Here is a 20,756-nt window from a genome sequence, read left to right as displayed (position 1 = left end):
GCCACTACTGAGAAGGCCCTCAGCCTGGTTCCCTGTAACTTGGCTTCTCGCAGCGAGGGAACCTCCAGAAGGCCCTCGGCGCTGGACCTCAGTGTCTGGGCGGAATGATGGGGGTGGAGACGCTCCTTTCTGTTTTCTCTTGCTTCCCTGATCAGCAGCAGAATCCTAACCATGCCTACTTATAAGCGACTGCTACTGAATTCAACAGTGGGGTCCAAGTGTGGTGAGATTTGACTTTGGAGCCAAGAAGAACTCGGTTCTAGTTCAGCTGTCACCACATGGATCTGAAAGAGATGTTGAATTAGTGTACCAGCGGTCTATTCAGGGGGATTCTCTCCTTTCCTTCACAGACAATGTTGGATGAAGATGATGTGAAGGTAGCTGCCGATGCCCTCAAGGAACTGGAAGCTTTGATGCCAACTTCAGGGAAGCAGGAGAAGCACCGAAGCAGTGAGGACCAGTAGGTTCCTGGGGCTTCATCTCCTCAAGAAGGAAACTTTTTCAGTGTGTTGTTGTTGTTTTGGAAAAGTCATAGGTGATCTAGCTCAGAGGTGGGCAGAAGGCAGGTTGGGATCTACTGGTAGGTTTAAGAATGGCACACAGTAGATTGGCAAGAGTTTCTGATTCCCAGTTGTCTAACAATAAGGTAAAGGTAAAGGGACCCCTGACCATTAGGTCCAATCGTGACCGACTCTGGGGTTGCGGCGCTCATCTCGCTTTACTGGCCGAGGGAGCCGGCGTGCAGCTTCCGGGTCATGTGGCCAGCATAACTAAGCCGCTTCTGGAGAACCAGAGCAGCGCACAGAAATACCGTTTACCTTCCCGCCGGAGCGGTACCTATTTATCTACTTGCACTTTAACGTGCTTTCGAACTGCTAGGTTAGCAGGAGCAGGGACCGAGCGATGGGAGAGCACCCCGTTGCGGGGATTCGAACCGCCAACCTTATGATCGGCAAGTCCTAGGCTCTGTGGTTTAACCCACAGCGCCACCCACGTCCCCTGTCTAACAGTAGCCTTGTCTAAAAGGTTCCTCTCCTCTAAATGGGCCAGGTAAAAACGAATGTCACAGCGTGACAAAAGGTGTGTGCGGATGACGAGGTGAAAGGACTTGCAAGGTTCTGTTATTGATCGCAAATTTATTGATGGCACGTGTGCCTCTTATTTTCTTAATTCTTAGTGCCCCACCCAAAATAGCTACTGTTTTGCACCTGCCTCTTATTGGTGGACCTCAGGATTTTACTTAAAAGATAAAGTAGACCCCAATAGCCTGAGGTATGCCCACCCCAGATCTAATTCAACTCTCTTATCTCAGGTAGGATATTCCATCATGAATCCACAAATATCACCATCGTAGTGGACAGTATTGGAGTACAGATCGCAGCCTGGAGAAGCTGCCGAATTTTGCCATTTTGTTTCTGTAAAAAAGGAAGAAAAAGCACCTGCCAGTATTTTAACTATTATCAGCCAAATTAGGTTGCCCAACCAGACTCTGCTGCTGTCACTAATTCTGCCATGCCCTGTAGTCTTCCACGTGACTTACCAAGGAGAAGGCTGCAGAGGTGTTTTAAAAACAGCTCTCCTTGGTCTCCCAAGGAATCCCGTTGCGGAGATTCGAACCGCAGACCTTCCGATCGGCAAGCCCTAGGCTCATTGGTTTAGACCACAGCACCACCCGCGTCCAAGGTACCACTGTATTAAAGTAGCGTCTGAATCAAGAGTGGACCTGAGTACTCATACTTTCTGTTGTTTGCAGCAAGAGAAGGCGGAGGAGCCGCAGCCGCAGCAGGGGCCGGGACCAAAAGCGGAAGCGGAAGTCGCCCTCTCGTTCCCGGACGAGGGAGCGGAATAAGGGAAAGTCCAGGTATCGTTCCAGGAGCAGAAGCCCCAGCTGGGACCGCAAGGAGCGGGAGAAGCCTGCAGAGAAGAGCAGCGAGCGATGGCGAGATAAGCACGTGGACCGGCCCCCACCAGAGGAACCTTCCATCGGGGACATCTACAACGGCAAAGTCACCAGCATCATGCAGTTTGGCTGCTTTGTCCAGCTTGAAGGACTCAGGTATTTGATACAAGGTGGGCTTCACCTTTGGCATCCCTGGCTGCCACTGATCTGTGCCGTTCCAGAAAGTGAGAAACTGACGCAACACTTTTTTTAAACTGCAAAGCCATGTCTATGGCATTTTAAAGGGTAAAGGGGACCCCTGACCATTAGGTCCAGTCGTGACCGACTCTGGAGTTGTGGTGCTCATCTCGCTTTATTGGCTGAGGGAGCTGGCGTACAGCTTCCGGGTCATGTGGCCAGCATGACAAAGCCGTTTCTGGCGAACCAGAGCAGCGCACGGAAATGCTGTTTACCTTCCCGCTGGAGTGGTACTTACCGTATTTTTCGTCCCATAGGACACTCCGTCCCATAGGACGCACCTAGTTTTTTGGGGGGGAAATAAAGGAAAAATTTTCCCCCTTTATTTTCCCCCCAAAAGCAGGTTGGGGAAACCGAACCAGGTCGAGGAACGGCGCTGCGCCTCCCTGCTGTCCCCCGAGCTTCTGGGGCTGGCCGATGTCTGCCTCAGGCGGCAGGCTGCTATCCGCAGCATGGGGAGCCCTGCGGGAACTCCTGCAGGGCTCCCCACGCTGCGGATGTCTGCCCGGCGCGCGGGGCGCTCTGCTTCAGGGTGCCCCACCCGCCGGGTGGCAGGCTGCTATCCGCAGCATGGGGAACCCTGCGGGGAACTCCTGCAGGGCTCCCCACGCTGCGGATGTCTGCCCGGCGCGCGGGGCGCTCTGCTTCAGGGTGCCCCACCCGCCGGGTGGCAGGCTGCTATCCGCAGCATGGGGAGCCCTGCGGGGAACTCCTGCAGGGCTCCCCACGCTGCGGATGTCTGCCCGGCGCGCGGGGCGCTCTGCTTCAGGGTGCCCCACCCGCCGGGTGGCAGGCTGCTATCCGCAGCATGGGGAGCCCTGCGGGGAACTCCTGCAGGGCTCCCCACGCTGCGGATGTCTGCCCGGCGCGAGGGGTGCTCTGCTTCAGGGCGCCCCGCCTGCCGGGCGGCAGGCTGCTATCCGCAGCGTGGGGAGCCCTGTGGAGAACTCCCACAGGGCTGCCTAGGCTGCGGATGTGTTCCCGAAGCGCCGGGCGCTCTGCTTTCAGGGCACCCGACGCTCCGGGAAGCAGGCTGCTATCCACAGCCTACACAGCCCTGCCGGACCTCCTGCAGGGCTGCCTAGGCTGCGGATGTCTTCCTGAAGCCTGGAGAGCGAGAGGGGTCGGTGCGCACCGACCCCTCTCGCTCTCCAAGCTTCAGCGAAAGCCTGCATTTGCCCCATAGGACACACCCAGATTTCCCCTTCATTTTTGGAGGGGAAAAAGTGCGTCCTATGGGGCGAAAAATACGGTATTTATCTACTTGCACTTTGATGTGCTTTTGAACTGCTAGGTTGGCAGGAGCAGGGACTGAGCAACGGGAGCTCATCCCGTCGCCAGGATTTTATGGCATTTTAGGCACGTACAAAGTAAGTTACGTTGAAGTCCAGGGGTTTTTGTTTTGGGTAAGCTTGCTTGGGATTATATACACCTCCCAGTCCAACAATTAAGAGTGTGAATACCATATCCGTCTTGATACCTTTACGGTGGGTGGAACTTACAGTGTATAACTTCGAAAAGCTCCTGCATGAGACGTAGCAGATACCCACTGGCTTTTTCCGTGTCCGATTCCCCTTTTTAGGAAGCGCTGGGAAGGACTTGTCCACATCTCAGAGCTGCGCCGCGAGGGGCGTGTTGCTAACGTGGCTGACGTGGTGAGCAAAGGGCAGAGGGTCAAAGTCAAAGTTCTGTCCTTCACTGGCTCTAAAACCAGCCTCAGCATGAAGGTAAGAGAGGGTCCATTCCATAAAAGCCCACCTCCTGTCTGCTTCTGTTTCTTTTCCCTTCCCTTTCTGTCCTTCCCATCTGTCTTGCTCCATGTTTCCCCGGGACATTAGCGTCTCCTCTTTCCTCTGTCTGCTTCATCTTGCCTTGCTGCTTCTGCAGTGCTCACTTGTCAGTCCCTGGCCATCCTCATTCCACTCCTCCTTACTTTGGTCATATAATAAAACAATTCCATCTCTGATTTGGGCCAAGGGGTGGGTCTCTTTTAGGACAACGTATTGTGGTGTGAAAACACTTGCTCCCTAGGAGGTGAGCGGTTGCTGTCAGGGAATAGTGCCAAGGCACTGTTTCTACCCTGGACTTCAACTATTCACCCTTGCTCTGCAGTTATTTTGGCCTTGGGATATCTCACCTGCCCTTTCCTCTAATTGGCACCAGCAGTTTTAAGGAAGAGGGTAAAGGGGGGGGGGGAATCCTGCATGGACCACACTGATCTCAAGGGCCACCTGCTACTGACTTCAGAGGTAGTGACAGATGCAAATGGGCCATTGTTTACCAGCCAGTGCTTCTCGCTTACTAGGAACCCCCAAGACAGGAACTGTTGTTGTCGATATCAACCATGCAGCTACATGTCTCACCTGGGCGACACGCTAGGCTTGCACACTAATTGCAAAATGGAACTACTGGAGATGTGGATTAGAAATTGGTATCATTCTTCATATGTGGTGGCTATGTAAAAAAATTAAGATATTCTGGGATGACATATACGGTGAACTTAAGAAAATGTTCACGGTCTTATTTTTAAAAAAAACAGAGGCCTTTCTACTCGGAATTACAGAACCAGACATTCCTATACAGTGGTACCTCGGGTTAAGTACTTAATTCGTTCCGGAGGTCCATTCTTAACCTGAAACTGTTCTAACCTGAAGCACCACTTTAGCTAATGGGGCCACCCGCTGCTGCTGTGCTGCCGGAGCACAATTTCTGTTCTCATCCTGAAGCAAAGTTCTTAACCCGAGGTACTATTTCTGGGTTAACGGAGTCTGTAACCTGAAACGTATGTAACCACTGTAAAGGTAAAATAAGTTTTTTTTATACGCCATTTTATACGTTAGTCTTAATAGTGACTAACTGGAAAAGTGATAAAATTCCTTCCAGATCAGAATGGTTACGAAAACTAGCTGAATATGCAGAGCTGGCCCAACTATCTGTAAAAAATGAAAGACAGGTCAAAACAAATATTTATTGCAGAATGGGAAGTTTTCAAAACATACCTTAAAAATAACTGTTGCAGTATGAATTTGGTCGCTGCCTTTGAATAACTTCTGCAGCTGTACTAAATAAGAAATAAAGACACAGAAGAGTAATGTTTTATTGTAAAATGAACATACAGATTTATGCAGTAAGTTTGTAAATTTTGAAAGAAGTTTGGAGAAGACGGGAAGTTGGATGTACTTTGAGAAGGTTTACTGACAAAACATAAAAAAATACTTTTTTGTTTATTTTGTATTTGAGGTGGCGGGTGATGTAAATGTATGTGTGTTTTTTGTTGTTGTTTTTCTCTGTGTACAGTAAAGCATAAATTAAAAAACAAATTAATTGCAGAATGGAACTAAGCTAATTTTCTTTTTTAATTTTCCCATCTGTACATTGAGGGGAGTGCCAATCTGTGATTTATGTGTTCTTTAGGATGTAGATCAAGACACAGGGGAGGATTTGAACCCAAACAGACGTCGGAACCTCGTCGGGGAGTCTGAGGAGGCAGCCATGAGGAACCCAGACAGGCCAACCCACCTGTCCTTGGTCAGCGCTCCAGAGGTAGAGGACGATACGTTGGAACGGAAGCGCCTCACCCGCATTTCTGACCCTGAGAAATGGGAAATCAAGCAGGTAACGATTTCTGGCTTGGGACTAAATCATGATTAATAACGTGAACGATTTCTGCCTTGGGACTAAATGGCAACTGAGCAGGAGACCAGCCCTGAGTCCTTTGCCCGAGCATGAAGTGGGTGTTGGCCGTCGTTTAAAGAAACTTGTGTTTGAAACAAGACATACCTCTAAACTTTTTGGCTGAAGGTTTTGTCCTTGTGCTTCCCCACCCCCTCCAGATGATTGCTGCCAACGTGCTTTCCAAGGAGGAGTTCCCTGACTTCGACGAGGAAACGGGGATCCTGCCAAAGGTTGACGATGAAGAAGGTAATGAAAGCTGTGATGGTCTAGACTTGAGTCACCTCTGTGCTTGTTCCTCATCTAGCAATTCATTTTGCTCACGTCCCACTCTGAACTGGAGAATGGTGGATTTGAGGTAAAGTGGTGCCTTGGTTCTCGAACTTAATCCATTCCAGGATCAGCTCCTGAAACAGTTCGAAAACCAAGGCACAGCTTCTGATTGGCTGCAGGAGCTTCCTGCACTCAGTTGGAAGTCGTGGAAGCAGCGTCAGACGTTCAGCTTCCGAAAAACGATTGCAAACCTGAACACTTCCAAGTTGCGGCTCTTGGGAGCCGATTTGTTTGGGGGCCAAGCCATTCGAGTACCAAGGTACCACTGTACTTCCACTATCAAGACTAATTAACTGCTCCCCTGTCTTCCACACTGCCTAGAAACATGGCTAACATCTGCACACTTCCAGATGTTGCTGGACTACAGCTCCCATCATCTCTGACTTTTGGCCCTGCTGACTGGGACTGATGGGAGTTAGTCTGCCAACATCTGGAGGGCCACATCTTACCTACCCCTGGCTGAGAACATCTACAAAGAAGAACTCAAGGGAGAGTCTCTTTCCATTGTATTTCTGTGTCCTCCAGAGGCTAGGACCGTGCTTTATTGGAGGGCAAAAGTTTTCCAGTACAGGGACCAGTCTGCTCTCTTTGCAGGGGCTAGATTAGCTTAGAGGCTGCTAGATTAATCATAGAACTGTAGAGCTGGAAGGGGCCTTGAGGGTCATCTAGTCCAACCCCTCCTGCCCTGCTGGAATCTTTTGCCCAATGTGGGGCTGTACCCACTGAGCTATCCCAGGTGCCATCCTCTAGCTTAGCTGGTAGCTAACAAGGTTGGGGCTTGTTGATGAGAGCAGGGAACCTTGTTAAAATGTGCCTGGGACTGAACCTGGTTCCCTCTTCCAGACGAGGACCTGGAAATCGAACTGGTAGAGGAGGAGCCGCCGTTCCTGCGAGGGCACACCAAGCAGAGCATGGACATGAGCCCCATCAAGATTGTGAAGGTGACGAGATCCAGTTCCCGGGCCCTTCCATATTGCCAATACATATTGCCAGCGGTGGGGAGGGATGGCGAGGGTGTGGTGATATTTGATTTGGGGGTGTAATTTGTTGGGATGGCAAGGACTTCTTGGACAAACTTAGCTCTGCAGCAAGTAATGGAATACGTTTTCCTGTATTACTCCAGAACCCTGACGGCTCACTGTCTCAAGCTGCCATGATGCAGAGTGCACTTGCGAAAGAGAGGCGAGAGCTGAAGCAAGCCCAGAGGGAGGCAGAGATGGACTCCATTCCCATGGGACTCAACAAGCACTGGGTGGATCCCCTCCCAGACGGTAACCGAATCTTCCTCCTGATGTATTTTTGGTTGTAAAATGTATTTCTGTTTAGACATCACTGTGGGAACCCGCTGTAACGTGTAACGTGCACTGTAAATTGGGATGCAGCAGGCAATTTAGGAGACGGCAGAGATCCAGAAATTCTGGCTGGCCTTGAAAGCCAACTTCTTTCCCTCTCTAAGCAGCTGTGGAATGAATGGTTTTTGCTGTCCTGTTACTTGAGCCCATGTACTCACTGTCGGGATCTCCGCTCGGCCAAACTGATAAAGCTCACTTTCCTCTGGCCGAGTCCACCGACAATAATTAACAACCTGAGCCTTTGATGAGGCCTCAGGCACATTCCCATTCAGCAGAGTTTCCAAAGCAGCAGAAGTGATGAGATTTATTGCTATATCGCTATGCTTGATTTCTTACTACTCAGACAGCAAAGAAATATACACCCTCTCTCTGTGAAAGCAGAGAGCAACTGAAACAAAGGAACTGGAAACCAGTAAACATCACATCCGTCTCCTGTCTTTCTGTGAGACTTCCAACAGCCTGGAAGGTCTCTGGAATGTAAACAGAGTCTTGTGACTCCAAAAGCACTGCACAGTGGCAACACTCAGAAACTAACACTTGCACCCCTTTCTAGTCAGTCCTCTCTTACCCCTTCCATGCTGCCATATGGACCAAAGTGTGATGCACATTTTCCTTTCTCTTTCCAGTGGATGGGAGACAAATCGCTGCCAACATGCGAGGGATTGGCATGATGCCAAACGACATCCCAGAGTGGAAGAAACACGCTTTCGGAGGCAATAAAGCCTCTTACGGGAAAAAAACTCAGCTGTCAATCATTGAGCAGAGGGAAAGTCTCCCGATTTACCGGCTGAAGGATCAGCTCATCCAGGTAAGAGTGAGAAGAAGGGAAAAAAACCAGCTGTCCGGAATTGAACCAAGGGCCATCAAGTCCAGCATCTCAATATGCCGATATCAGGTGGTTTGGCCTCCACAGGAGATGACCATGGTGTTCCAAAATCCTAAGGAGCTTCTATATTCCTGCCAATTCTTCTCCCATTAAATTCTGCAAAACCTGTGATTGTTGGGAGTTGACGCAGCTTCATATATGAATGCCCTTACCTAGCAAATGTTTCCTGTTTAATTCCTGCATGCCCTGCCTTTCTATCAGAAATTCAGGGTGGCTTACAACCCAGAGAATAAAACCGTAAAAACGAATTGGTTAATATCATGCAGTCGAACAGACTGGGAAGCCAATACAGTCATACCTTGGATCCCAAACACCTTGCAAGTCAAACATTTTGGCTCCTGAGCGCCGCAAACCCGGAAGTGAGTGTTCCAGTTTTCAAATGTTCTTTGGAACCTGAACATCTGACGGGGCTTCCGAGTCTTCCAATTGGCTGCAGGAGCTTCCTGCAGCCAATCAGAAGCCACGCTTTGGTTTCCGAACGTTTTGGAAGTCGAACGGACTTCCGGAACGGATTCTGTTCGATTTCCAAGGTACGACTGTAGAAGCATAACATCAGCTTTATAAAGAGAGGGCTGTGAATGTGGTATATGTACTTTGCATGTAGGTTTGCTCTTCTGTTTGTTCAAAACCTGAGCAGGATGTGGCAGGGTGTATGAAACCAGAAGTTGCCCTATAAGGAACTTTGAGAACACCAGATAGAATTAGTTGTCTAGAGGCAGGATGCAAAGCAAATGGTGTCTGCTCAGTGAGCTAAAAGTCACCATCTGGTCACTGGAAGCTCCCCCCCCCCAGTGTTAGTTTGAGCATCTTTTTCCATTTGAGCTCTTTCTTGAATAACACTTTAAGAACCATACATTTCCAACAGAAAGCTCTGACATTTGGATTCATCGGGTTCTGTGGTTTTGGCAATAATTTCGAGGAAACATTTTTCCACCTGCCGTGCTATTGCATCCATGCAGATTTGTAGGCCCCTTTCTGTAGCGTCCGAACCTGCGGCTTGATTTTAAAAGGAAAAACCGATTCGTGCAGGCAAAGAGCAGCATGCTTCCCTGTTGGACGTAATGTTCACGGAGGAGAACGGACAGAGTAGCAGGTGGAAGAGATTTGAGTAGCTTTGAACACTGAAGATACCTGAGCATCCGATGGCTTCTCTGTCCTAGGCTGTTCACGATAACCAGATTCTGATAGTCATCGGGGAGACGGGCTCCGGGAAAACGACGCAGATCACGCAGTACCTTGCTGAGGCTGGCTACACCTCCCGTGGGAAGATTGGCTGCACCCAGCCTCGCCGAGTGGCTGCCATGTCCGTGGCCAAGCGGGTATCGGAGGAGTTCGGCTGCTGTCTGGGACAGGAGGTGAGATGCGCTGGTACTTTGTGGATTGACCCTGCAATGTGCCAGAAGTGGCAGATCATACAATTCCATGGTAGCAGCTGCGCTGATTACTTTCCTCAAGCTGGCAGGAGTGGAAAGGCGGTGGGAGGTTGTGCTCAGGGCCAACACAATGGAATGGGCAAGAGACCAGTTGGGAATGCAGATCTGTTCCACAGGCCAGAGGTTCCCACCCACTCAGGAATGCTTCCATCCATCTATCCATGAATCCATCCATTCCCATCCACGCGGGGCTGCCCTTGAAGTTGTCCCAGAAACTCCAGCGGGTGCAGAATGCAGCAGTGAGGCTCCTCACAGGGTCTCTGCCATGGGAGCATATTCACCCAGTGCTTTTCCAGCTGCACTGGCTCCTGGTGGAGTACAGGGTCAGATTTAAGGTGCTGGTTTTGACTTTTAAAGCCCTTCATGGCCTAGGACCCTTGTACTTACAGGAGCGTCCCTCCTGGTATGCCCCACGGAGAGCCTCAAGGTCCATAAATAGCAACACCCTAGTGGTCCCTGGCCCTAAGGAAGTTAGATTGGCTTCAACCAGAGCCAGGGCCTTTTCAATACTGGCTCCAGCCTGGTGGAACGCTCTGCCTCATGAGACCAGGGCCCTGCAGGATCTGATTTCTTTCCGCAGGGCCTGTAAGACAGAGTTGTTCTGCCTGGCCTTTGGCTTGGAGCCAATTTGATTCCCTTCCCCTCTTTCTTTTTTCTTTTTTCCTTTCTCCTCCTGTGATGAGGCTGCATTTTAATATTTTAATGTTTCAATATTTTAATGTTGTATTCATTCAACTTGTTTTTATTATTGCTTGTTAGCCGCCCTGAGCCCGGCCTTGGCTGGGGAGGGCGGGGTATAAATAAAAAATATTATTATTATCCTTGCTCTACACCTTTAAATTTGCAGTTGTTTCTTGCAGGCGGGCAGGCAAGATGTAATTGCCAGAGCAGAAATGGTTGCCCTTTCACCCCCTTCTGATCGTTTTGCCCCACTCTCCCTGGCAGGTTGGCTACACCATCCGGTTTGAGGACTGCACCAGTCCCGAGACGGTGATCAAGTACATGACGGACGGGATGTTGCTGCGAGAGTGCCTGATCGACCCGGATCTGACGCAGTATGCCATCATCATGTTGGATGAAGCCCACGAGCGCACCATACACACCGATGTGCTGTTTGGTCTCCTGAAAAAGGTGTCAGCTCTTTCAAATCCCTCTCCCCACCACCCCCAACAACCTCCTAAAAATAATGACTTAGAAAAGAACAATTGACGAAAAGCTTTATTTTATTTTTATAATCTTTTTAATTTGATTGTCAAAAATAAAAACGTACAACGAAACACAATACGAAATCCAAATAACGAGATTACTCTGAATCTCTGGACTTCTCCCCATCCCTTCCATGGGTCCTTTTAGTTCTATTTTCAATTATATATCAATACTTCTCCAATTTTTCATCTTCCTGAGTTATCTATACATTCTGTTACATTTCAATTGTATTTAAAATCCCGCTAATGTTTTGACCTGTTTACAGTGAATTTGTATATACATTATAAACATTTCCCATTCTTTTAAAAATTTCTTGTCTTCTTGATTCCCGAGCTTCCCAGTTGGTTTTGCCATTTCGGCATAGTCCGTCAACCTGATTTGCCATTCTTCTCTGGTTGTGGGGTTGTCCCTTCCTTCCACCTCTGGGCTACCAAAATCCGAGCGGCTGTTGTAGCATACATGGACAATTTCCTCTGGTCCTTTGGAGTCTCGGTACCTATAATTCCTAATAAAAAGGCTTCTGATTTTTTAACAAAAGTTATTTCAAACATTTTTTTCATTTATTTATGGTCTAGGACCCTCGTGCCTACGGGACTGCCTCTCCCGGTATGCCCCACGGAGAGCCTCAAGGTCCATAAATAGCAACACCCTAGTGGTCCCGGGCCCTAAGGAAGTTAGATTAGCTTCAACCAGAGCCAGGGCCTTTTCAACACTAGCTCCGGCCTTGTGGAAAGCTCTGCCTCATGAGACCAGGGCCCTGCAGGATCTGATTTCTTTCCACAGGGCCTGTAAGACAGAGTTGTTCCACCTGGCCTTTGGCTTGGAGCCAATTTGATTCCCTCCCTCTCTTTCTTTTTTCCTTTCCTTCTCCTGCGATGAGGCTGCATTTTAATATTTAATGTTTCAATATTTTAATGTTGTATTTTAATGTTGTTTTTAAGTTGTAATCATTCAACTTGTTTTTATTATTGCTTATTAGCCGCCCTGAGCCCGGCCTTGGCTGGGGAGGGTGGGGTATAAATAAAAATTATTATTATTATTATTATTATTATTATTTATATATCATTTCCCAACGACGGAAGGCTTTATTAACAAGGATATGGATTCTCCACTGTGTAACCCTGTGCTCAGAAAATAAGAAAGAAGCCTGTCTGTCCTGGGCCCCAGCTCTTGATTGGCCCTCAAATTAGTCTGGCTGGCAGCCTGGGCTGTTGCTGTTGAATGGTTTCTTTAAATGTAAAGTTTCATCATTGTTCCACCCAATGTGTATGTCTTTAAGGGGCCAGAGCAAGTGCCAGAGCAAAATAACGAGACCCAGCTTTACAGCTGTGAAACATAGCAGGTGCTGCTGAGTTGTATTGGTTAAGCTGTGTTGGCAATTGGGTATAGTATACAAGGAGCAGCACCTAGCTCTCCCATTACCCTGGGGGTGGGTTGGTGGTTGGGTCTGGTTTGTTGTTGATGTATTTAGTGTAAATGGAGTTTTTGTTTTTCTTATTAAAACCTTGTTTAAGTTATTTTGAATCCCTTTTTAATGCATGGTCTCCCCAGCAAGCTCTCTGCAGCGCTACCATACTGCAAAAAGCCAACAGCCAACAGTTGCTCCCTCATGGCTTGTGTTGCTGTGTACCTTTTCCCCCGCACTGAACATGCTTTGCCAACTTCTCTCCTGCAGACGGTTCAGAAGAGGCAAGACATGAAGTTGATAGTGACGTCGGCCACCTTGGACGCGGTTAAGTTCTCCCAGTACTTCTACGAGGCTCCCATCTTTACCATCCCAGGCCGGACGTACCCGGTGGAGATTCTCTATACTAAGGAGCCAGAGACAGATTACCTGGATGCCAGCCTGATCACAGTCATGCAGATCCACTTGACGGAGCCACCAGGTAAGGCATGGAAAGTTGGTGCTCACCTCGAAGGTTGCTTCATGTTGGAGGATGGAAGGCTTTCAGTCCCATGCAGTAATCATAAAGCACTCCTGCAGCTTCCAAGGTGGCCCTGTGGTCTAAACCAGTGTTTCCCAACCTTGGGCCTCCAGCTGTTTTTGAACTACAATTCCCATCATCCCTGACCACTGGTCTTGCTAGCTAGGGATGATGGGAGTTGTAGGCCAAAAACATCTGGAGGCCCAAGGTTGGGAAACACTGGTCTAAACCACCGAGACTCTTGGGCTTGCTGATCAGAAGGTCGGTGGTTTGAATCCCCACAACAGGGTGAGCTTCCCGTTGCTCTGTCCCAGCTCCTGCCAACCTAGCAGTTCAAAAGCACGCCAGTGCAAGGAGATAAATAGGTACCGCTCCGGCGGGAAGGTAAACGGCGTTTCCGTACACTCTGGCTTCCAGTGTGATGTAGTGGTTAAGAGCGGTAGACTCGTAATCTGGAGAACCGAGTTCGCGTCTCCGCTCCTCCACATGCAGCTGCTGGGTGACCTTGGGCCAGTCACACTTCTCTGAAGTCTCTCAGCCCCACTCACCTCACAGAGTGTTTGTTGTGGGGGAGGAAGGGAAAGGAGAATGTTATCCCTTTGAGACTCCTTCGGGTAGTGATAAAGCAGGATATCAAATCCAAACTCTTCCTATTATTATTCTTCTCTTCTTCCATCACGGTGTCCCGTTGCACCAGAAGCAGTTAAGTGCTGCTGGCCACATGACCCAGAAATCTGTCTGTGGACAAACGCCAGCTGCCTTGGCCTGAAATCAAGATGAGCGTCACAAACCCCATAGTCACCTTTGACTGTGGATTTAACCATCCAGGGGTCCTTTGCCTTTTTTTTTTACCTAGGGTGGCTGGCTTGGACTAGATAATGTTTAAGTCCTCTCTTTTCTGTTCATCAGTTTTGTTTTTGGAGTTCTAAAAAAAAAAAAAGTGGACAGACCCTTTAAAGGTCTATCTCATCTGCATAGACCTGCTATGAGAGTGGGGTAGTCTTCACTGGCCAACAAGAAGAAACCTTTGATGGTGGGTGGCGCTGTGGGTTAGACCACAGAGCCTAGGGCTTGCTGATCAGAAGGTCGGCGGTTCGAATTCCCGTGACGGGGTGAGCTCCCGTTGCTCGGTCCCTGCTCCTGCCAACCTAGCAGTTCGAAAGCACGTCATAGTGCAAGTAGATAAATAGGTACCGCTCTGGCGGGAAGGTAAACGGCGTTTCCGTGCGCTGCTCTGGTTTGCCAGAAGCAGCTTAGTCATGCTGGCCACATGACCCGGAAGCTGTATGCTGGCTCCCTCGGCCAATAAAGCGAGATGAGCACCGCAACCCCAGAGTCGGCCATGACTGGACCTAATGGTCAGGAGCCCTTTACCTATCCTAGAATAATAGAATTGTAGAGTTGGAAGGGGCCACAAGGGTAGTGCAGGAATCTTTTGCCCAATGTGGGGCTCAAACCCCCGACCTTGAGATTAAGAGTCTCATGCTCTACCAGCTGAGCTATCCCAGATCTGTAGCACACTACCCTCCTATGTGCACCCATCTTGCAAACGAGAAGCTACATTTCCCCAAACCATACTACTCTATAGTCATTTACGGACTCCCTGTTAAGCCCGTGTTCATGGAGGACAATCTCACTCAGCTACGAGTGATCAGAGAAGACGACGACTACTCTGTTTATGTTGAACTTGCCTCTTAAACCCTTCTCCTTCAGGCACAGCAAATCATGCAAAGCTGTCGGCTTGGCACCCACCTAACCACAAATTTTCAAGCTTGCTTTGTCAGCTGTAAGGGCCCGAAGTTTACTTTCCCGTCGATTTAAACGAAGCTGAGTTTGTGAAAACTGGCCAATTTCATACTTTTTATCTTCATTGGCTCCCAGTACTTTTCCAAGCACAATTCAAAGTGTTGGTGCTGACCTTTAAAGCCCTAAACGACCTCGGTCCTGTATACCTGAAGGAGCGTGTCCACCCCCATCATCCAGCCCAGACACGGAGGTCTAGCGCCGAGGGCCTTCTGGCGGTTCCCTCGCTGCGAGAGGTGAGGTTACAGGGAACCAGGCAGAGGGCCTTCTCAGTAGTGGTGCCTGCCCTGTGGAATGCCCTCCCAGCAGATGTCAAGGCAGTAAACAACTACAGTGGTACCTCAGGTTAAGTACTTAATTCATTCCAAAGGTCCGTTCTTAACCTGAAACTGTTCTTAACCTGAAGCACTACTTTAGCTAATGGGGCTTCCTGCTGCTGCCACGCCGCTGGAACAGGATTTCTGGCTCTATTCCTGAAGCAAAGTTCTTAACCCGAAGTACTATTTCTGGGTTAGCGGAGTCTGTAACCTGAAGCGTATGTAACCTGAAGCGTATGTAACCCGAGGTACCACTGTATTTTACTTTTAAAAGACAACTGAAGGCGGCCCTTCTGTCTGACACTGTATTGTTTTTAATATTCGGTTGGAAGCCGCCCAGAGTGGCTGGGGAAACCCAGCCAGATGGGAGGGGTATAAATTATTATTATTATTATTATTATTATTATTATTATTATTATTATCTGTTCCTGAAGTTGTAAATGTTGTGCCCTGGCCTGCCTGCGGGTGGAGCTAATCGGAGGAACCGTTTTTCTGTTCTGCAGGAGACATCCTGGTGTTTTTGACTGGCCAGGAGGAGATCGACACGGCCTGCGAGATCCTCTATGAGCGAATGAAATCTCTGGGTCCTGACGTCCCTGAGCTGATCATCTTGCCTGTCTACTCAGCCCTCCCTAGCGAGATGCAGACACGCATCTTTGACCCAGCTCCCCCAGGGAGTCGAAAGGTAGCTGCACTTTCTGGCAGGGAGCGCCCCCCCCCCCAAATACGATTCCTGTGAAAGTTCCCTTCTGGACCAGTCTGTGGAGGCTTTTGCTGCCTCCTGTTTAGCATGCTGTCTGACCCAGGCTGCGTGTCTGTCCCTTTCGTCCTATCTAGGTGGTCATTGCCACGAACATCGCTGAAACTTCGCTCACAATTGATGGCATCTATTACGTGGTGGACCCTGGGTTTGTGAAGCAGAAAGTATACAACTCAAAGACAGGAATTGACCAGCTGGTTGTGACACCTATTTCTCAGGTACGTGCCTGGGTGGCTGTTCTACACAAGATCTGCGGCTGGGGTCCGTGGGAGATAGAAGAATTTCTGTTGGCAGATGTGATGGGTTTCTCTTGCTCAGCCCTATGAAATATGGAGAAGAAAATGATTTGTCTGCTTGTGCTATTAGGTGAATGTTGTTGTTGTTTAGTTGTTTAGTCGTGTCCAACTCTTCGTGACCCCATGCACTAGAGCACGCCAGGCACTCCTGTCTTCCACTGCCTCCCGCAGTTTGGTCAAACATGGGCAGCATTAAGATAAATTCAATAGTGTAAATAGTTTTGATGGGTGTAATAATGGAAAACTGAATGGTTTAGTTTATATAAAATACGCAGGGATTTACGTTATGCAGAATAAACCATGCAAAGAGAAGAAGGGAAGGCATTGATGTTTTAAAGTTGCTTAAATGAATATTCTAAAATGTAAAACAGATAATCTAATAAAAAATACAGAGGAAGGGGGGTGGGAAATCACTGACCTGGTTTCTTATCTACGACTTCCGCAGGCCCAAGCCAAGCAGCGAGCTGGGAGGGCTGGGAGAACCGGGCCAGGCAAGTGCTACCGGCTGTACACAGAACGGGCCTACCGTGACGAGATGCTCACCACCAACGTGCCTGAGATCCAGAGGACCAACCTGGCCAGCACTGTGCTGTCCCTTAAGGTAGGCGCTGGTGACGCAGCAGTTGGTATCTTATGGAGGAGCCATCTCGAGAAAAGCCTTGCAGAGCATCTTTGTAGCGCCTTGTAAAATGAACCTTCCTTCCCTTCGTAGCATTTGAGCTGCGTTCTTTTCGTTTGGTCAGGGCGGTGGAAGATGTTTGTACAAGGCATGGTCTAAACCACTGAGCCTCTTGGGCTTGCTGATCGGAAGGTCGGCGGTTCGAATCCCCGCGACGGGGTGAGCTCCCGTTGCTCTGTCCCAGCTCCTGCCAACCTAGCAGTTCAAAAGCACACCAGTGCAAGTAGATAAATAGGTACCGCTGCAGTGGGAAGGTGAACGGCGTTTCCATGCGCTCTGGCTTCTGTCCCGGTGTCGTGCTGTGCCAGAAGCGGTTTAGTCATGCTGGCCACATGACCTGGAAAACTGCCTGTGGACAAACGCCAGCTCCCTCGGCCTGAAAGCGAGATGAGTGCCACAACCCCATAGTCGCTTTTGACTGGACTTAACCGTCCAGGGGTCTTTTGTTGTTGTTTAGTAGTGTCCGACTCTTCGTGACCCCATGGACCAGAGCATGCCAGACACTTCTGTCTTCCACTGCCTCCCGCAGTTTGCCCAAGAACGTAAAATCTCTCACTGCCTCCATTTCTTCCCCTTCTATTTGCCAGGAGGTGATGGGCCCAGTGGCCATGGTCTTAGTTTTTTTGATGTTGAGCTTCAGACCATATTTTGCGCTCTCCTCTTTCACCCTCATTAAAAGGTTCTTTAATTCCCCCTCACTTTCTGCCATCAAGGTTGTGTCATCTGCATATCTGAGGTTGTTGATATTTCTTCCGGCAATCTTAATTCCGGCTAGGGATTCATCCAGCCCAGCCTTTCGCATGATGAATTAGTCTTTTATCTTTACCTTTTTTATCTAGATCAGGGGTCTGCAACCCATGGCTCCGGAGCCGCATGTGGCTCTTTTACACCTTTGCCGCGGCTCTGGGGCGGATACTAGCGAGGGGAGGAGGTGCATTGTGCGCCCCGACACTCCCCACTGTGGCGGGCGCTGTACTGGCTGTGACATCGTATGGGGGCGGTGCGCGCGTTAGTCACACACCGTCCCGATGTCACCTTCCCACCCGCCCGCCCGCTACATTGTAAGGGGCATGTACGCTGGTCACTGCATTGAAAGGGGGCATGTACGCTGGTCACTGTTTTGAAGGGGAGTGAAGAACACACACATACAAAAAAAAGAAAGGTAACTTGTTAATTTAACATTTATTTCTATGAGGAGGAGTAATTCTGAGGGGTCAAACAAAGAAATAATAAAAAAGTGACAAAGTTATTTTTATAATGACGAGTTTTGCAGCTCCCAGTTTTTTTTCCTTCGGAAACGAGTCCAAGTGGCTCTTTTTGTCTTAAAGGTTGCAGCCCCCTGACCTAGATGTTTGTACAACACACCTCATGTTCTCTCCTCCCTCTCTCTCATGCACACATACAGGCTATGGGAATCAATGACCTGCTCTCCTTTGATTTCATGGATGCTCCGCCAATGGAAACTCTGATCACCGCAATGGAGCAGCTGTACACTCTGGGTGCCCTGGATGACGAGGGGCTGCTCACCCGACTGGGACGCCGGGTAGGCCCTGCGCTGTTCATGTCTCATAGCTGGGGAGTGATGGAAGGGATATCCAAGCTCAGGGAATCTTTGGGAAACACTACATGTAGAACCTAGTGTTTGCAGCTAGAATAAGCAACCTGAGTCTGCTTACATTTGATGCTCCTCTTTATTTGTTATTGCATTAAAGTTCTGGGATTTTGATTGTGGTTATTTAAATGCCGCCCATTAGCTTCCAGCAAATTAAAACATCGAACATTAAAAAACTTCCAGATACAGGGCTGCCTTCAAATGTCTTCTTAAAGTTGTATAGTTATTTATCTCCTTGACATCTGATGGGAGGGCTTTCTACAGTGTGGGTGCCACTACCAAGAAGGCCTTCCGCCTGGTTCCATGTAACTTCGCTTCTCACAGTGTGGGAACCACCAGAAGGCCCTCGGAGCTGGACCTCAGTGTCCGGGCTGAACGATGGGGGTGGAGACACTCCTTCAGGTATACTGGGCCGAGGTTGTTTAGGTCTATAAAGGTCAGCCCCAACACTTTGAATTGTGCTTGGAAACGTACTGTGAGCCAGTGTAGATCTGGAAATAGGCCAGGAAATAGATGCAGGAGTCTGGGGGAGAAGGAACCGCAGAGGGTGTTGGAAACCCTTTTCTCCCTACCCCAGTGATTTGGAAAGCTCTGCTCAGCCTTTCTCCCTGAGATTGTACCAGATACAGAAGAGAGATGATACGTATTTCTAATTTCTCACCCATAAGATCTAGAAACTTGTTTTACAAAAGGAGAGAACAAGCTGGCTGAGCTTGCCAGAGTCCTGAAATCCATTGCGGGTGTGCTAAACCCTTGTGCCCTGCCCTGACTTTGGACGGGTGGGGGAAATCTCCCTGTGCAGCACAGGAGCAAGGGATGGTTAGAGGTCCCTAGCCCTGGATTTGCCTGGTATGCTCTGGGAACCGTCTCGGAAGGAGGAGCTTCAGTTATGATAGCTATACCAGATAACCAGTTTCATAAGTTAGAAATGAAAATCAAAGAGGGAGTGTTGAAATGTGTGTGCAAGTACTTGTGGCGTTCTCTTCCTGCCCCCCCCCCCAAAGACAAAGTTCAGTGGTTTGCTGCAATCAGGTTGACTGCCACTGCTTGGGGAGGCTGCACAGATTCGAAGAAATAACCCAGATGTGAATGTCGTTCCCTTCCTTCCCGACAGATGGCCGAGTTCCCCCTGGAGCCCATGTTGTGTAAGATGCTCATCATGTCTGTGCACCTGGGATGCAGCGAGGAAATGCTCACCATCGTCTCCATGCTGTCGGTGCAGAACGTCTTCTACCGACCCAAGGTAAATGGGCACGTTTGGGGGATTGGACTCTCAAGGCAGCCTGGCACTGGTCGCAGCTGGGCTAGCGCCCGGGAAGAGGAAAAGAACACGGAGTGCTGGTCTGGTGGGTAGTGAATCGGACCTAGATGTGGGAGACTGCAGTTCCCTGTCACGGGTTCACTTTGCGCAGCTAGAGTTAACCGGCATCAACTCCTTGTTTAGGAAAATTGATTAATTTTTTGACTTTATGTGCTGCTTTCCCACAATGAGCTGTGCTCAAAGAAGCTTGCAACAAACCTTCAAAACGAGAACATTGGAAATACCAAATGTACAAAACAACAGAGCATGTCAGTAAATTCAAAATAACAAAAACCAACAAGAAGAAGATGTAGATCGGGCCCACTAGGAAGTGCGCAGGGTTGATGTGTCAGTTAGCTGTGATTGATTCCCTGTTAACTACTGTTGAATTATCATTGACTCCCTTGTGTTAACGTTTGTAATAAGCGGATGTTTTAAATACTTGACCATTATTTGATATTGTCCGTCCCATACTTAGCAGATATTTCAGCAGGCCAGATGCCTGACTCTAGAGCAGATGTAGGGGACCTTTGGCCCTCCAGGTGTTGCTAAACTACATCTCCCATCATCCCTGGCCGTTGGCTATACTTGTTGGGGGCTGATGGGAGTTGTATTTCTGCAACATTTGGAGGGCCAGAGGTTCCCCACACCCGCTCTAGAAGGTGTATAGAGCCTAAAATGATGTCAAAAGGGGGAAGGAGCCTAGGCAGTTGGCCCTTGCAGCTGAGCTGATTTCCAATAAAATGTGCAACTTTTGTTCAGTTTGTGTCATGAGCCAGCCAGCCTTGAACTGCTTCATAAACTAGAGATGAAAATCAAAACGTCGTGTTGAAATACATATATATATATAGAAACAGTTTGTGTGTTCAGTTCGCACAAGTAATTGAAGGCAAACCAATTCTCTTCTTCCCACACCCCACAGTCTGTCTGCATCTTTCCAGAAACATTAGCACAAATCCCTTGGTAACGTCAGCCCCTTAAAATAGCGGAATAACAAATAACGACTACAGAAAATCGTGTGATGGGTTCCAATAATTTGTTCAGA

General features: G+C 48.9%; 1 protein-coding gene across 2 annotated transcripts in view; it reads left to right on the top strand.

Moving 5' to 3' along the window:
* The window catches only part of DHX8 (DEAH-box helicase 8), a 31,880-nt gene that overhangs the window by 5,886 nt on the left and 5,238 nt on the right, over nt 1-20,756 (top strand). Inside the window, exons 5-20 of one of the 2 annotated variants that reach the window (XM_081837630.1) lie at nt 351-460; nt 1,754-2,056; nt 3,720-3,864; nt 5,552-5,752; nt 5,971-6,058; nt 6,986-7,083; nt 7,266-7,413; nt 8,121-8,302; nt 9,541-9,735; nt 10,759-10,944; nt 12,695-12,905; nt 15,568-15,749; nt 15,902-16,042; nt 16,566-16,721; nt 18,205-18,342; nt 19,526-19,654. In XM_081837630.1, the coding sequence (XP_081693756.1) occupies nt 351-460; nt 1,754-2,056; nt 3,720-3,864; nt 5,552-5,752; nt 5,971-6,058; nt 6,986-7,083; nt 7,266-7,413; nt 8,121-8,302; nt 9,541-9,735; nt 10,759-10,944; nt 12,695-12,905; nt 15,568-15,749; nt 15,902-16,042; nt 16,566-16,721; nt 18,205-18,342; nt 19,526-19,654 (2,613 nt within the window). Of the gene's footprint in view, nt 1-350; nt 461-1,750; nt 2,057-3,719; nt 3,865-5,551; nt 5,753-5,970; nt 6,059-6,985; nt 7,084-7,265; nt 7,414-8,120; nt 8,303-9,540; nt 9,736-10,758; nt 10,945-12,694; nt 12,906-15,567; nt 15,750-15,901; nt 16,043-16,565; nt 16,722-18,204; nt 18,343-19,525; nt 19,655-20,756 lie in introns of both variants that reach the window. The other variant, XM_081837629.1, reaches the window with a different exon arrangement.

Source organism: Podarcis erhardii, assembly GCF_964252035.2.
Source record: "Podarcis erhardii genome assembly, chromosome: 13".
NCBI classification, from domain to species: domain Eukaryota; kingdom Metazoa; phylum Chordata; class Lepidosauria; order Squamata; family Lacertidae; genus Podarcis; species Podarcis erhardii.
The sequence above is the reverse complement of the archived record's forward strand: the minus strand, read 5'-3'. Positions and strand labels throughout refer to the sequence as shown.